Source organism: Dama dama, chromosome 18, assembly GCF_033118175.1.
Source record: "Dama dama isolate Ldn47 chromosome 18, ASM3311817v1, whole genome shotgun sequence".
Taxonomy (NCBI): Eukaryota; Metazoa; Chordata; class Mammalia; order Artiodactyla; family Cervidae; genus Dama; species Dama dama.
In genome coordinates, this window is record NC_083698.1 from 73,019,801 (window position 1) to 73,039,223 (window position 19,423).

Sequence of the window (19,423 nt, forward strand, 5' to 3'; positions counted from 1 at the left end):
GGAATTCTTTTTTTATTTACAAATGTGGCCCAAGGCAGTGACTGCCCAGTCTAAGGTCTGTCCAAATCGGAAGCCCCTCGGCCCCACTGGGCCAGCGCCAGCCCCGCCATGGTCCTCCTCCCTCCACATCCTTTAAAGGTGCCCCAGGGCCACGAGCCGCCACCTGCCACCTGCCACCACGCAGTGTCTTCCCGCCCTGGCTCTGACACTACTCTCCCTGGCCCTGCCCTCAGCTTGCCAGGTAGGCTCAGGAGGGTCATCCTGCTCTCCCTCCACTGCAGGTGTGCCCCAAAACACTTCCAGACCTGGCAGTTTGGTGACTGAGACCAGAGGAAAGAATGGGGAAGGCTACCCTGGGGAGGGCCAGTAACGATGGAAAAACAGGGTGCTGCCCAGAAATGCCCGTGAGCTGGAGGCCTAGAACTGCAGGGCCGAGGCCATGTCCCAGGGTGAAATGTGACTGGGCACTTAACTGGTCCTGGAGAGAGCCTGTCCTGGCCCCGCAGAGGCTTAACTCTACCCCCTGCAGTGGGCCTGCAGCCTTGTTTCCTAGTTTTCACCGCTGACTTGTGCTTTTGTCAGCCGGAGCATATTTCTGGCAGTTTTTTCCTTCCTAGAAGCAGAGCATTGGAATGCTGGGGACTGGGCTCCCCGTGGGTTTTGTCTTTGCCCCACCTTGCTTTTTCCCTGAGGAGCCAAGGGGAGGTGGGAGGAGGGATCCAGCCACCCCCACCCTCACCCCTGGCCCATTCTGTGTGCAGGACAGGCTGTGTGCCCAGAGCTCAGCTCCTCGGAGAAAGATTCCTGCACTGCCTCCTGTGTCAACGATGAGAGCTGTCCCCAGGGAACCAAGTGCTGCGCCAGGAGTCTCTGCAGCCAGTCCTGTGTGGTCCCCTTCATGGGTAAGGCCTCCAACCCTGCGCCCCAGCGGAGCCCCATAAACTGGAGGAAGGGAGGGCCCAGCTTTGTCAAGGGTCCCCGCAGCCCTGCACTCCACAGCCCTCTCTCAGTGAACCTCCCAGTGGCCCCATGAACTCAGCCCGGCCGTAACAGGGCTTCACTAGCTGGACTGACCTGAGGCCCAGCTGAGGTTCCCCCTCCTCCTCCCAGCATCACCAGAGCCCTGCCCAGCGATGTATGATGTACCAGTGAGTGCTGTCTCCCTCCTAGCCTGGGCCCTGCAGGCTCCAGGCCACCAAGGGAGTGTGTGGTGGTGGGGGGCGGGGGGTGGGGAGTGTCTCCTGGTGACCAGCAGCTGGGCGGACCCAGCGAGCCAGTGAGCAGTGACTCCTGGCCCATCTCTCTGCCAGCACCTGTCCTGAAGGCTGGCCGCTGCCCCTAGGTGCAGGCCCCATTGACCCAAAGCTCTGCTTGGAGAGAAGTGAGTGCTCCAGGGACGACCAGTGTAGGGACAACCTGAAGTGCTGCTTCAGCTCGTGTGCCATGAGCTGTATGGTCCCCACCACGGGTGAGCATCCTGGGACACCGCCCTGAAGCTGGTGGACTTGGCTTCTCCCTGTGCCTCCCCTGACCTGGGGGCCTCCACAGGGCCCCAAGAGGAGTATGTGAAGAGGGCAAAGGCTCAGACGCCAATGACCAGGGTTGTACCAGCGGCAGGTTTCTGCAAATCCTTCAAGCCACTGGGTCACACAGGGGGTCTCAGACCAGCCAAGGGGGCTCAGAGGCACAGAGAGACATGCCTGGTGGTACTTGGTCCAGCTAGGCCCACCAGCAATGTCTGTGCCTATGCCACTTAGTCTGGGAAAGAGCTCTGGGTTAGGAGTCCAAAGACATGGTTCCCAAATAACAGTCCCACCAGCTGTGAGCTGCCTGCCTGCCCATGGATGATGGTGAGGGTCTGAGATGGTGGGTGTGGACGGCTCACTGGATTGCCCACAGCATCCTTCCCTCCCCTGCCCCCACCGTGGCCGTGTTCCTCCTCCTCTGAGGCCTCCATGTCCCCTGCGGAGGACCCTTCGCAGTGAGGGACAGCTCTGAGAGCCCCTGGCTGCCAGGAGTGACAGTCTGAGTCTGCTCAACTGGAACCTTCTCTCTTGGATCCAGACAGCACAAGATGCCTCCTACCTGCTGCTAATAAAACCCACACTCGGCCTCATGTCTCTCCGTCCTCTGTCTGTCCTTGGCACCTGCTGGGAGGGAGGAAGCACACAGGCCTTGCCTCCTGGAGCACCCCAGCAGGACTGGAAGCTCCTGGAAACAGGCAGTTCCACCTGGTGATGAGTGTGTGTGGAGGTAGAGCCAGGAGCTGGGAGCTGGGGCTCTGGGCTGGGAGGGACTTGTCCACCAGGCTCTTGGTCTGACCCCTTGCGGAAGTGTTTCTGGGCTCAGGTTGGGGAACAGGAACAGAACTTGCACGGAGGACTTGGGGTGTAGAGGTCACCAGACTTCACTAGCCTTGACTTGCTCAGGGGGCACATGGAGGGCAAAGGGTTACAGGCCATTCCCCAGGCAGCCTGGGTTTTTGGAGTTTATATATATATATACATTTGGCTGCACTGAGCCTTGGTTGCAGCATGCAGGATCTTAGTTCCCTGAGTAGGTATCAAACCCAGGGCACTGCATTGGGAGCACAAAGTCTTAAACAGGACTACAGAGAAGTCCCTGGCAGCCTGCTTTAGAACCTCCAGTGAAGTGTGTACACTCCACACCCGATGAGGGCCCGTAATTCATTTCAGTTCTAACAAACCCACCCAGAGGGGAATTCACTGGCAGTCCAGTGGTTAGGACTCCTCAATTTCACTGCCAACATCCCAGATCTGGGATCTAAAATCTCAGAAGCTGTGCGGGTCAGCCAAAAATAAAAAGGGAAAACCACCCAAGGCTCAAGTCAGGCCCCACAATTAAGGGCTCAGTTCCACAAGGCTGTAAATTCAGGGATTCCCCACCCCCCACAGAACAAATTGCTAGAACGCCAAGAGTCACCTCATTAGAGTAAACTCAGGTACAGAATAAATTGCTAGAAAGACCCACAGAACTCTGAAATGCTTATGTTTTAGTTCTGTTATAGAGGATACAGACCAGGAACAGTGAAAGGAAGAGACACATAAGGTGAGGAGGAGAGAGGGTACAGGAGCCTCTGTCTATTAAAAATAATGTCTATTATTTTTAATATGTTCATTCTCATAATGTGTATTAAAAACATTATGAGAAAATCACCAGCAAGCAGTGATTAACTCAATCCCCAGTCCTTGAATCCCACAGTTGTTTCCTCTGGCCACCAGCCCCATTCCCAAGCTACCTAGGCACCCCCACGCCAAGAGTCACCTCATTAGAGTAAACTCAGGTACAAAAGCGCTTCCCTGGTGGCTCAGTGGTAAAGAATCCGTCTGCCAATGAAGGAGACACAGGAGACTCGGGTTCAATCCCTGGGTTGGGAAGGTGCCCTGGAAGAGGAAACGGCAACCCACTCCAGCATTCTTGCTTGGAAAATCCCATGGACAGAGGAGCCCGGCAGGCTACAGTCCATGGGGTCGCAAAAAGTTGGACACGACTGAGCACGCACGCACACAGATACAGAAAGGGGACTCTTTACAAACAACAAAAGACTTTATCTCTTTCACTCAGGAAATTTGAAGAATTTTTGAAACCATGTGCCAGGGCCAAAGACCAGATTTAGTTTCTGCGTGTGCAGCCCAGTTTTTGGCACCTCCCCATGAGCCCCTTTCTGTCTGTCCAGCCAGAGTAAATACCTAGACCAGCTTGCCACATCAGGTGGCTCAAAGTACAGCCAGTTTAGGGCAGTTCCCAAAGCGCGGTCCCAAAAACGCAGCACCATTACCTGGGGTGTCGGACAGCTCCACCCAGACCTACTGGGTCAGAAGGGCCAGTGGGGCCTTCCACCAGCTCTGGGAAGTCAAGACAGGCGAGGCTGCAGGGCTTCCTGATTTCCAGGAATCTTACCAAAATGCAGACTCCAATTCCAGAAGTCTGGAATTCTGTGTTTCCACTCCCAAGGGAAGTAAAAAAGAAGTCTGGTCTTCCCAAGTCTGGGGCGCATTGGAGACCAGGTGGTGGGAGGACTGCGCAGGAGGCCACGTTGGAAGGTTGGGTAACGCACAGCCAGGAGCACAGCTCGGGAGAGGAGGGGAGACCCTCTCTGAGGAGGTGTATAGAGGATGCACAGAGGGAGGCCTGAGTGCTGGGCAGTTACAGGGCCACTCCACCACGTGAGAAAGGGGACTGCAGGTTCTGGGGGAGCCACGCCCACCACGCAAAGGGGCTCAGAGTGCAGTTACACTGCGCCTCCTGGAAGCCCCGTCCAGGAGCTGGAGGACAGGGGCACACACTCCCCCACCCCTGCCTGTGCTGGGCAGGTGCTGGAAGAGCTTCTGAGAAGAGAGGTGAGCCTCTCTGACGGATACTGCGCCCAACCTAGACAGTCCCTAGTCCACCCTGACTTGTGTTTAGACTGAAAGTGAAAGTCGCTCAGTCATGTCCGACTCTTTGTGACCCCCATGGACTATATAGTTCATGGAATTCTCCAGGCTAGAATACTGAAGTGGGTAGCCTTTCCCTTCTCCAGGGGATCTTCCTAACCCAGGGATCAAACTCAGGTCTCCCACATTAAACTAGCCTCTCATCTCCATGCTGGGGACTCCTCCCCTGTAGAGAACACTCATCACACCCCAGTCATTTCATTAACCACAGCTTCTATAACCTTGATACTTTAACACCTGCCCTACAGGCATATACTGGACACCTCCATGACATGCTGGCTCCCTCCTGCCTCCCCCACCTCCCTCCTTGGGTGTGCAAATTAACCAATCCAGAGACCACCACCTCCTTTATGGAGGTCTTATACTCCAGGTCACTTTCCCAGTGCAAGGTCAGGGACCAGATGACTAGGGGCAGCCCCCACACCCCAGTGCACACTGACATTATTCACACAAGCCAGTCCTAAGCCTGCTCATCCTGATTCTCCCGCTCCTCCTAAGGAAACCACAGTAAAGGCTCCTGCCAATTTCTCCCCTCTCCTGGACTCCACCCCCCATCTCCTGGCAGACCCTCACTTCCCGCTGTGGTCCTTCGTGGAGTGATGTATCTCCTTCTCTTGGGAACTGTAATAAACTATCTTCACTGGGAATCATCTCAGATTTTCTATTAACACACTATATTTTAATACAGTCACTTTGGGAGCTGAACATCCTTCCCAGAGGGAACCAGAGGCTGTGAGGGGATTCTCTCCCCATCCACCACCTCTCAAGGATTGCTCACAGCAGCGCACCCCAGAGCTCCCTACTAGGCTGATCCCCTGGCCCTCCCACAGTTTCACCACCCCTACCTTGCCTAGAGAGGCTGTCCCCTGCTACACGGGTCCTCAGTGCCAACAGCCCCGAGCAGGAGCCCAGGGGGAAGCCAGGAGAGAATGTGAGAAGGGCCCTGTTAGTGCAGCTCGGCACCTGGCCCACAGGCGGCCACCCCTAGACCCCATGCTGCATATTGTACTGTGCACCTCTCCACCCCGCACCGGGAGGGCTCTCAGGACTTGCTGGTGGACAAGGTGGAAGGCTGTGTGAGGTAGGAGAACGGGCAAGGGGTGGGGGGGATGGAAAGTTAGAATGAACATGGTGGAAGGAAGGGCAAAAGGGAAGGTTGGACAAGTCATTCCATGGGGTGTGGGGCCATGGCAGCTGGCAGTGCTCAGGATTCACAAGGGCAGAAGGCTCATCACCCTACCGTCCTCCTCAACCAGGCTCCCAAAATGTTGGCAACTCTGGAAATGCCTCTGCAAAATCTCATCAGCCCAAGAGGGAAGACCTAAAAAGATGACAGCAGTAGTTACCCAACAAAATGGCCTGATGGCAAGGTTATTCTACTATTGTTCCAATCTGTTCTACTCATGTGCTAGAGTTCCTTCTTTTCAGCCCACTATTCTTTTTTTCTTAATATAACAGCTTTAATGAGGTAAAATTCACCTAACATAAAATTCATTCTTTAATGTGAACTCAGTGACTTGTTATATATCCAGTTAATTCAATTCCAAATTATTTTCACTCCAAAAAGAAATCCCCTTAGTCCCCTTTTTACATCACCACCACTCCCCAACCACCACCCAGATCACCACCTCCACCATCTCCCCAACCCCTGGAAATCATTCATCTACTTTTGAGTCTATGGACTTGCCTCTTCAGAACATTACATATAAATGAAGATATAATATATAGTCTCATCTGACTGGCTTCTGTTGACTGAAAAAAAAATGCACAGCCTAAAAGATGAGAATTCTGTTTTATTTGGTGGACTTTCTGAGGATTTCAAGACTCGGGGAGCAGACTCTCAGATTGCTCTGAGGATGACTCTGAAGAGGTAAAAGAGGAGTCAGGAATATAGGAGTTTTGTAACAAAATCTAGTCAGAACATCAAAAGGTTACTGTTAATTAAAGAAAACCTGGCATCTCAAGTTAATTAGTTTAGTGCTAGATTCTATGTATGGGAAGATGCAAGAGTCTGGGCTCATTGAAATCACTCCTTTGATATGCACCTTAATTATTTAGGGCCAGTATCCTGGTCTTTCCCATTCTGAGTTCCCTTAGGGTGCATCATTGGGGGGTGGCTATAGCAGCTGAGGGCCAGGCAGCCCAGGGCAGCCCATTTGTCTCCAACTTGAGTTCCTTGAGCATGGGGGGTGGGGTGGGAGGCACACAGCTGTAGTGGCTTGATGGCTGCAGAATCCTTTTTTCACTGATACAGCAGGGAACATTCTTCATTCACACTTCTTTCACATAACATAATGTTTTAAAGTTTCATCTACATTAATTTTGGCTGACTAATATTCTATGAATATACCGTATTTTGTTCACTCATCCATTGGTCATCATATGGGCTGTTTATACTTTTTGGGTTTTATGAGTAATACTTGCATGAACATTTGCATACAGGTTTTGGTGTTGACATTTTCCATTTCCTACATACTAAGGAGTCACACAGTAATTGTTTTGAGGAAATGCCAAACTGCTTTTCCAAAGCTGCACCACTTATACACCCACCAACAATGGATACATATTCCAATTTCTCCATACCTTCACCAAAACTTGTTATTTTCTGGGTTTTTAACTTCAGCCATCCTACATAGATATGAAGCGGCTGTGATTTTCATTTGCATTTCCTAATCTTTTCATTTGTTTATGGATACTCGTGTATTTTCTTTGGAGAAATGTCAATTCAAATTTTTTGGCCATATTTAAACTGGGTTATTGCATTTTATTGTTATGAGTTTTTTGATTCGACATATTTGAGATTCATGTATGTCCTTATGTGAATCAGATTTTCATTTCTTTTTTCTAATTAGTATTCTTTGTTTTTTTTAGAGAAGTTTTAACTTCATAGCAAAATTGAGTGAAAAGTACAGGAGTTCCCATATAACCCTCAAACACACACACACACATACCCTCCTGAGTGATACATGTATTATTATCAATGAATCTATCTACATCGACACATTATTATCATTCAAAGACCACAGTTTACATTAGGGGTCACTTTTATTGTTGAACTCTATGGGTTAGACAAGTATGTAACACGTATCCACCATTATTGTATCATACAATTTGGAGGGCCCTAAAAATCTGTGCTCCACCTATTTATCCCTCCTTCCCCTCAACCGCTGACCTTTTTACTGTCTCCATAATTCTGCCTTTCCCAGAATGTCTTATAGTTGGGATCATACAGTACACAGCCTTTTCAGATTGGCTTCTTCAACTCAGTAACTTTCATGTTAAGTTTCCTCCATTTCTTTTCATGGTTTAATAGCTCATTTCTTTTTAACACTGAAAAATATTCACTGTCTGAATTTATCACAGTTTATTTAGGATATATTTTTTAAAAATAGTTATTTGCACCAGGTCTTGGTTGCAGCATGTGCAATATAGTCCCGTGACCAGGGATCAAACTGGGGCCCCCTGCATTGGGAAGGCAGAATCTTAGCCACTGGACCACCAAAGAGGTCCTTGAAGGACATCTTGATTGCTTCCAAGTTTGGACAATTATGAATAAATTTGCTATAAACATCTATGTGCAGGTTTTGTGTAGATATAAGTATTCAACTCCTTTGGGTAAATAACAAGGAGCACAGTTGCTGGATTGTATTAGTCTATTAGGGCCACTGTAACAAAAATACCATACATTCTGTGGACAAGAAATTGTTTCTCATAGTTCTGGAGGCTGTAGGTTCAAGATTAGGCATCAGCACAGTTGGGTGAGTGCTCTCTTCTGTATTGTAGACTTACTGTGTTCTCCTGGGCTTCCCCAATGGCTCAGCAGTAAAGAATCCATTGGCAATGTGGGAGAAGTGGGTTCAGTCCCTAGGCCAGGAAGATCCCCTCAGGAGGAAATGACAACCTACTCCAATATTCTTGCCTGGAAAATCTCAAGGACAGAGGAGCTTGGAGGGCTACAGTCCATAGGGTTGAAGAGAGTCAGACATAACTGAGTACCTGTGCATCTACATTCACACACACACACACAATGTTCTCCATGGTGACACACAAACACACAAACACACACACACACAATGTTCTCCATGGTCACACACACACACAATGTTCTCCATGGTCACACACACACACACAAACAATGTTCTCCAAGGTCACACACACACACAATGTTCTCCATGGTCACACACACACACACACACACACACACACACACACACTGTTCTCCATGGTCACACACACACACACAATGTTCTCCATGGTCACACACACACACACAATGTTCTCCATGGTCACACACACACACACAATGTTCTCCATGGTCATACACACACACACAATGTTCTCCATGGTCTCACACACACACACAATGTTCTCCATGGTCACACACACGCACACAATGTTCTCCATGGTCACACACACACACAATGTTCTCCATGGTCACACACACACACACAATGTTCTCCATGGTCACACACACACACACAATGTTCTCCATGGTCACACACACACATACACACAATGTTCTCCATGTCACACACACACATACACACAATGTTCTCCATGGTCACACACACACATACACACAATGTTCTCCATGGTCACACACACACACAATGTTCTCCATGGTCACACACACACACACAATGTTCTCCATGGTCACACACACACACACAATGTTCTCCATGGTCACACACACACACACAATGTTCTCCATGGTCATACACACACACACAATGTTCTCCATGGTCTCACACACACACACAATGTTCTCCATGGTCACACACACGCACACAATGTTCTCCATGGTCACACACACACACAATGTTCTCCATGGTCACACACACACACACAATGTTCTCCATGGTCACACACACACACACAATGTTCTCCATGGTCACACACACACATACACACAATGTTCTCCATGTCACACATACACATACACACAATGTTCTCCATGGTCACACACACACATACACACAATGTTCTCCATGGTCACACACACACACAATGTTCTCCATGGTCACACACACACACAATGTTCTCCATGGTCACACACACACACACACACACACACACACACAAACACACAATGTTCTCCATGGTCACACACACACACAATGTTCTCCATGGTCACACACACACACACACACACACACAATGTTCTCCATGGTCACACACACACACAATGTTCTCCATGGTCACACACACACACAATGTTCTCCATGGTCACACACACACACACACACACACACACACACACACACACAATGTTCTCCATGGTCACACACACACACACACACAATGTTCTCCATGGTCACACACACACACAATGTTCTCCATGGTCACACACACACACACACACAATGTTCTCCATGGTCACACACACACACAATGTTCTCCATGTCACACACACACACACACACAATGTTCTCCATGGTCACACACACACACAATGTTCTCCATGGTCACACACACACACACACACAATGTTCTCCATGGTCACACACACACACAATGTTCTCCATGGTCACACACACACACACACAATGTTCTCCATGGTCACACACACACACACACAATGTTCTCCATGGTCACACACACACACAATGTTCTCCATGGTCACACACACACACACACACACACAATGTTCTCCATGGTCACACACATACACAATGTTCTCCATGGTCACACACACACACACACACACACACACACAATGTTCTCCATGGTCACACACACACACACAATGTTCTCCATGGTCACACACACACACACACACACAAACAATGTTCTCCATGGTCACACACACACACACACACACAAACAATGTTCTCCATGGTCACACACACACACAATGTTCTCCATGGTCACACACACACACACACACACACAATGTTCTCCATGGTCACACACACACACACACACAATGTTCTCCATGGTCACACACACACAATGTTCTCCATGGTCACACACACACACACACAATGTCTCCATGGTCACACACACACACAATGTTCTCCATGGTCACACACACACACACACACACAATGTTCTCCATGGTCACACACACACACAATGTTCTCCATGGTCTCACACACACACACACACACACACACAATGTTCTCCATGGTCACACACACACACAATGTTCTCCATGGTCACACACACACACACACACACAATGTTCTCCATGGTCACACACACACACACACACAATGTTCTCCATGGTCACACACACACAATGTTCTCCATGATCACACACACACACAATGTTCTCCATGGTCACACACACACACAATGTTCTCCATGGTCACACACACACACACAATGTTCTCCATGGTCACACACACACACACACACACACACAATGTTCTCCATGGTCACACACACACAGAATGTTCTCCATGGTCACACACACACACACACACACACAATGTTCTCCATGGTCACACACACACACACAATGTTCTCCATGGTCACACACACACAAAATGTTCTCCATGGTCACACACACACACACACACACACACACACACAATGTTCTCCATGGTCACACACACACACAATGTTCTCCATGGTCACACCCACACACACACACACACTCAATGTTCTCCATGGTCACACACACACACACAATGTTCTCCATGGTCACACACACACACAATGTTCTCCATGGTCACACACACACACACACACACAATGTTCTCCATGGTCACACACACACACAATATTCTCCATGGTCACACACACACACACACACACACACACAATGTTCTCCATGGTCACACACACACACACACACACACACACACACAATGTTCTCCATGGTCACACACACACACAATGTTCTCCATGGTCACACACACACACACACACAATGTTCTCCATGGTCACACACAGACACAATGTTCTCCATGTCACACACACACACACACACAATGTTCTCCATGGTCACACACACACACAATGTTCTCCATGGTCACACACACACACACACACAATGTTCTCCATGATCACACACACACACAATGTTCTCCATGGTCACACACACACACACACACAATGTTCTCCATGGTCACACACACACACACACAATGTACTCCATGGTCACACACACACACACACAATGTACTCCATGGTCACACACACACACAATGTTCTCCATGGTCACACACACACACACAATGTTCTCCATGGTCACACACACACACACACACAATGTTCTCCATGGTCACACACACACACACACAATGTACTCCATGGTCACACACACACACAATGTTCTCCATGGTCACACACACACACACAATGTTCTCCATGGTCACACACACACACAATGTTCTCCATGGTCACACACACACACAATGTTCTCCATGGTCACACACACACACACACACACACACACAATGTTCTCCATGGTCACACACACACACAATGTTCTCCATGGTCACACACACACACACACACACACACACAATGTTCTCCATGGTTACACACACACACAATGTTCTCCATGGTCACACACACACACACACACACACAATGTTCTCCATGGTCTCACACACACACACAATGTTCTCCATGGTCACACACACACACACACAATGTTCTCCATTGTCACACACACACACAATGTTCTCCATGGTCACACACACACACACACACACACACAATGTTCTCCATGGTCACACACCCACACACACACAATGTTCTCCATGGTCACACACACACACACACACACACAATGTTCTCCATGGTCACACACACACACACACACAATGTTCTCCATGGTCACACACACAAACACACACAATGTTCTCCATGGTCACACACACACACACACACACAATGTTCTCCATGGTGTCACACACACACACACACACACAATGTTCTCCATGGAGTCACACACACACACACACACACACACAATGTTCTCCATGGTCACACACATACACACACACACACAATGTTCTCCATGGTCACACACACACACACACACAATGTTCTCCATGGTCACACACACACACACACACACACAATGTTCTCCATGGTCACACACACACACACAATGTTCTCCATGGTCACACACACACACACACACACACACACACACAATGTTCTCCATGGTCACACACACACACAATGTTCTCCATGGTCACACACACACACACACACACACACACACACAATGTTCTCCATGGTCACACACACACACACACACACACAATGTTCTCCATGGTCACACACACACACACACAATGTTCTCCATGGTCACACACACACACACACACACACACAATGTTCTCCATGGTCACACACACACACACACACAATGTTCTCCATGGTCACACACACACACAATGTTCTCCATGGTCACACACAGACACACACACACACACAATGTTCTCCATGTTCACACACACACACACAATGTTCTCCATGGTCACACACACACACAATGTTCTCCATGGGCACACACACACACACACACAATGTTCTCCATGGTCACACACACACACACAATGTTCTCCATGGTCACACACACACACACACACACACACACACACAATGTTCTCCATGGTCACACACACACACACAATGTTCTCCATGGTCACACACACACACACACACACACAATGTTCTCCATGGTCACACACACACACAATGTTCTCCATGGTCACACACACACACACACACAATGTTCTCCATGGTCACACACACACACAATGTTCTCCATGGTCACACACACACATACACACAATGTTCTCCATGGTCACACACACACACAATGTTCTCCATGGTCACACACACACACACACACAATGTTCTCCATGGTCACACACACACACAATGTTCTCCATGTCACACACACACACACACACACACAATGTTCTCCATGGTCACACACACACACACACACACAATGTTCTCCATGGTCTCACACACACACACACACACACACACAATGTTCTCCATGGTCACACACACACACACACACACACAATGTTCTCCATGGTCACACACACACACACACACAATGTTCTCCATGGTCACACACACACACACACACACACACACACAATGTTCTCCATGGTCACACACACACACACACAATGTTCTCCATGGTCACACACACACACACAGACACACACACAATGTTCTCCATGGTCACACACACACACAATGTTCTCCATGGTCTCACACACACACACACACACAATGTTCTCCATGGTCACACACACACACACACACACACAATGTTCTCCATGGTCACACACACACACACACACACACAATGTTCTCCATGGTCACACACACACACACACACAATGTTCTCCATGGTCACACACACACACACACACACACAATGTTCTCCATGGTCACACACACAATGTTCTCCATGGTCACACACACACACACACACACACACACACAATGTTCTCCATGGTCACACACACACACACACACACACACACACACAATGTTCTCCATGGTCACACACACAATGTTCTCCATGGTCACACACACACACACACACACACACACACAATGTTCTCCATGGTCACACACACACACACACACACACAATGTTCTCCATGGTCACACACACACACACACACACACAATGTTCTCCAGGTCACACACACACACACACAATGTTCTCCATGGTCACACACACACACACAATGTTCTCCATGGTCACACACACACACACACACACAATGTTCTCCATGGTCACACACACACACACACAATGTTCTCCATGGTCACACACATACACAATGTTCTCCATGGTCACACACACACACACACACACACACACAATGTTCTCCATGGTCACACACACACACACAATGTTCTCCATGGTCACACACACACACACACACACAAACAATGTTCTCCATGGTCACACACACACACACACAATGTTCTCCATGGTCACACACACACACAATGTTCTCCATGGTCACACACACACACACACACACAATGTTCTCCATGGTCACACACACACACACACACAATGTTCTCCATGGTCACACACACACAATGTTCTCCATGGTCACACACACACACACACAATGTCTCCATGGTCACACACACACACACACACACAATGTTCTCCATGGTCACACACACACAATGTTCTCCATGATCACACACACACACAATGTTCTCCATGGTCACACACACACACAATGTTCTCCATGGTCACACACACACACACAATGTTCTCCATGGTCACACACACACACACACACACACACAATGTTCTCCATGGTCACACACACACAGAATGTTCTCCATGGTCACACACACACACACACACACACAATGTTCTCCATGGTCACACACACACACACAATGTTCTCCATGGTCACACACACACAAAATGTTCTCCATGGTCACGCACACACACACACACAATGTTCTCCATGGTCACACACACACACAATGTTCTCCATGGTCACACACACACACACACACAATGTTCTCCATGATCACACACACACACAATGTCTCCATGGTCACACACACACACAATGTTCTCCATGGTCACACACACACACACACACACAATGTTCTCCATGGTCACACACACACAATGTTCTCCATGATCACACACACACACAATGTTCTCCATGGTCACACACACACACAATGTTCTCCATGGTCACACACACACACACAATGTTCTCCATGGTCACACACACACACACACACAATGTTCTCCATGGTCACACACACACAGAATGTTCTCCATGGTCACACACACACACACACACACACAATGTTCTCCATGGTCACACACACACACACAATGTTCTCCATGGTCACACACACACAAAATGTTCTCCATGGTCACACACACACACACACACACACACACACACACACACACACAATGTTCTCCATGGTCACACACACACACAATGTTCTCCATGGTCACACACACACACACACACACACACTCAATGTTCTCCATGGTCACACACACACACACAATGTTCTCCATGGTCACACACACACACAATGTTCTCCATGGTCACACACACACACACACACACAATGTTCTCCATGGTCACACACACACACAATGTTCTCCATGTTCACACACACACACACACACACACACACACAATGTTCTCCATGGTCACACACACACACACACACACACACACAATGTTCTCCATGGTCACACACACACACAATGTTCTCCATGGTCACACACACACACACACACAATGTTCTCCATGGTCACACACAGACACAATGTTCTCCATGTCACACACACACACACACACAATGTTCTCCATGGTCACACACACACACAATGTTCTCCATGGTCACACACACACACACACACAATGTTCTCCATGATCACACACACACACAATGTTCTCCATGGTCACACACACACACACACACAATGTTCTCCATGGTCACACACACACACACACACACACAATGTACTCCATGGTCACACACACACACACAATGTTCTCCTTGGTCACACACACACACACAATGTTCTCCATGGTCACACACACACACAATGTTCTCCATGGTCACACACACACACACACACACACACACACAATGTTCTCCATGGTCACACACACACACAATGTTCTCCATGGTCACACACACACACACACACACACACAATGTTCTCCATGGTCACACACACACACACAATGTTCTCCATGGTCACACACACACACACACACACACAATGTTCTCCATGGTCACACACACACACAATATTCTCCATGGTCACACACACACACACACACACACACACACACACAATGTTCTCCATGGTCACACACACACACAATGTTCTCCATGGTCACACACACACACACACACAATGTTCTCCATGGTCACACACACACACAATGTTCTCCATGGTCACACACACACATACACACAATGTTCTCCATGGTCACACACACACACAATGTTCTCCATGGTCACACACACACACACACACAATGTTCTCCATGGTCACACACACACACAATGTTCTCCATGTCACACACACACACACACACACACAATGTTCTCCATGGTCACACACACACACACACACAATGTTCTCCATGGTCACACACACACAATGTTCTCCATGGTCACACACACACACACACAATGTCTCCATGGTCACACACACACACAATGTTCTCCATGGTCACACACACACACACACACACACAATGTTCTCCATGGTCACACACACACACAATGTTCTCCATGGTCTCACACACACACACACACACACACACAATGTTCTCCATGGTCACACACACACACAATGTTCTCCATGGTCACACACACACACACACACACAATGTTCTCCATGGTCACACACACACACACACACAATGTTCTCCATGGTCACACACACACAATGTTCTCCATGATCACACACACACACAATGTTCTCCATGGTCACACACACACACAATGTTCTCCATGGTCACACACACACACACAATGTTCTCCATGGTCACACACACACACACACACACACACAATGTTCTCCATGGTCACACACACACAGAATGTTCTCCATGGTCACACACACACACCCACACACACAATGTTCTCCATGGTCACACACACACAAAATGTTCTCCATGGTCACACACACACACACACACACACAATGTTCTCCATGGTCACACACACACACAATGTTCTCCATGGTCACACCCACACACACACACACACTCAATGTTCTCCATGGTCACACACACACAGAATGTTCTCCATGGTCACACACACACACACACACACACAATGTTCTCCATGGTCACACACACACAGAATGTTCTCCATGGTCACACACACACACACACACAATGTTCTCCATGGTCACACACACACACAATGTTCTCCATGTCACACACACACACACACACACACAATGTTCTCCATGGTCACACACACACAATGTTCTCCATGATCACACACACACACAATGTTCTCCATGGTCACACACACACACAATGTTCTCCATGGTCACACACACACACACAATGTTCTCCATGGTCACACACACACACACACACACACACAATGTTCTCCATGGTCACACACACACAGAATGTTCTCCATGGTCACACACACACACACACACACACAATGTTCTCCATGGTCACACACACACACACAATGTTCTCCATGGTCACACACACACAAAATGTTCTCCATGGTCACACACACACACACACACAATGTTCTCCATGGTCACACACACACACAATGTTCTCCATGGTCACACACACACACACACACAATGTTCTCCATGATCACACACACACACAATGTCTCCATGGTCACACACACACACAATGTTCTCCATGGTCACACACACACACACACACACAATGTTCTCCATGGTCACACACACACAATGTTCTCCATGATCACACACACACACAATGTTCTCCATGGTCACACACACACACAATGTTCTCCATGGTCACACACACACACACAATGTTCTCCATGGTCACACACACACACACACACACACACACACACACACAATGTTCTCCATGGTCACACACACACGGAATGTTCTCCATGGTCACACACACACACACACACACACAATGTTCTCCATGGTCACACACACACACACAATGTTCTCCATGGTCACACACACACAAAATGTTCTCCATGGTCACACACACACACACACACACACACACACACACACAATGTTCTCCATGGTCACACACACACACAATGTTCTCCATGGTCACACACACACACACACTCAATGTTCTCCATGGTCACACACACACACACAATGTTCTCCATGGTCACACACACACACAATGTTCTCCATGGTCACACACACACACACACACACAATGTTCTCCATGGTCACACACACACACAATGTTCTCCATGTTCACACACACACACACACACACACACACACAATGTTCTCCATGGTCACACACACACACACACACACACACACACAATGTTCTCCATGGTCACACACACACACAATGTTCTCCATGGTCACACACACACACACACACAATGTTCTCCACGGTCACACACAGACACAATGTTCTCCATGTCACACACACACACACACACAATGTTCTCCATGGTCACACACACACACAATGTTCTCCATGGTCACACACACACACACACACAATGTTCTCCATGATCACACACACACACAATGTTCTCCATGGTCACACACACACACACACACAATGTTCTCCATGGTCACACACACACACACACACACACAATGTACTCCATGGTCACACACACACACACAATGTTCTCCATGGTCACACACACACACACAATGTTCTCCATGGTCACACACACACACAATGTTCTCCATGGTCACACACACACACACACACACACACACACACACACACACAATGTTCTCCATGGTCACACACACACACAATGTTCTCCATGGTCACACACACACACACACACACACACAATGTTCTCCATGGTCACACACACACACACAATGTTCTCCATGGTCACACACACACACACACACACAATGTTCTCCATGGTCACACACACACACAATATTCTCCATGGTCACACACACACACACACACACACACACACACACAATGTTCTCCATGGTCACACACACACACAATGTTCTCCATGGTCACACACACACACACACACACACACACTCAATGTTCTCCATGGTCACACACACACACACAATGTTCTCCATGGTCACACACACACACACACACACACACAATGTTCTCCATGGTCACACACACACACAATGTTCTCCATGGTCACACACAGACACACACACACACACAATGTTCTCCATGTTCACACACACACACACACAATGTTCTCCATGGTCACACACACACACACACACACACACACAATGTTCTCCATGGTCACACACACACACAATGTTCTCCATG

General features: G+C 48.3%; 1 protein-coding gene across 1 annotated transcript; it reads left to right on the forward strand.

Moving 5' to 3' along the window:
• The first annotated feature begins 108 nt into the window (after nucleotides 1–108).
• Nucleotides 109–1,494, forward strand: LOC133073037 (whey acidic protein-like). The gene is given in 4 exon segments (XM_061166538.1): nucleotides 109–241; nucleotides 762–902; nucleotides 1,311–1,355; nucleotides 1,358–1,494. Coding segments are annotated over 4 exon segments (456 nt in total).
• The last annotated feature ends 17,929 nt before the right edge of the window (nucleotides 1,495–19,423 follow it).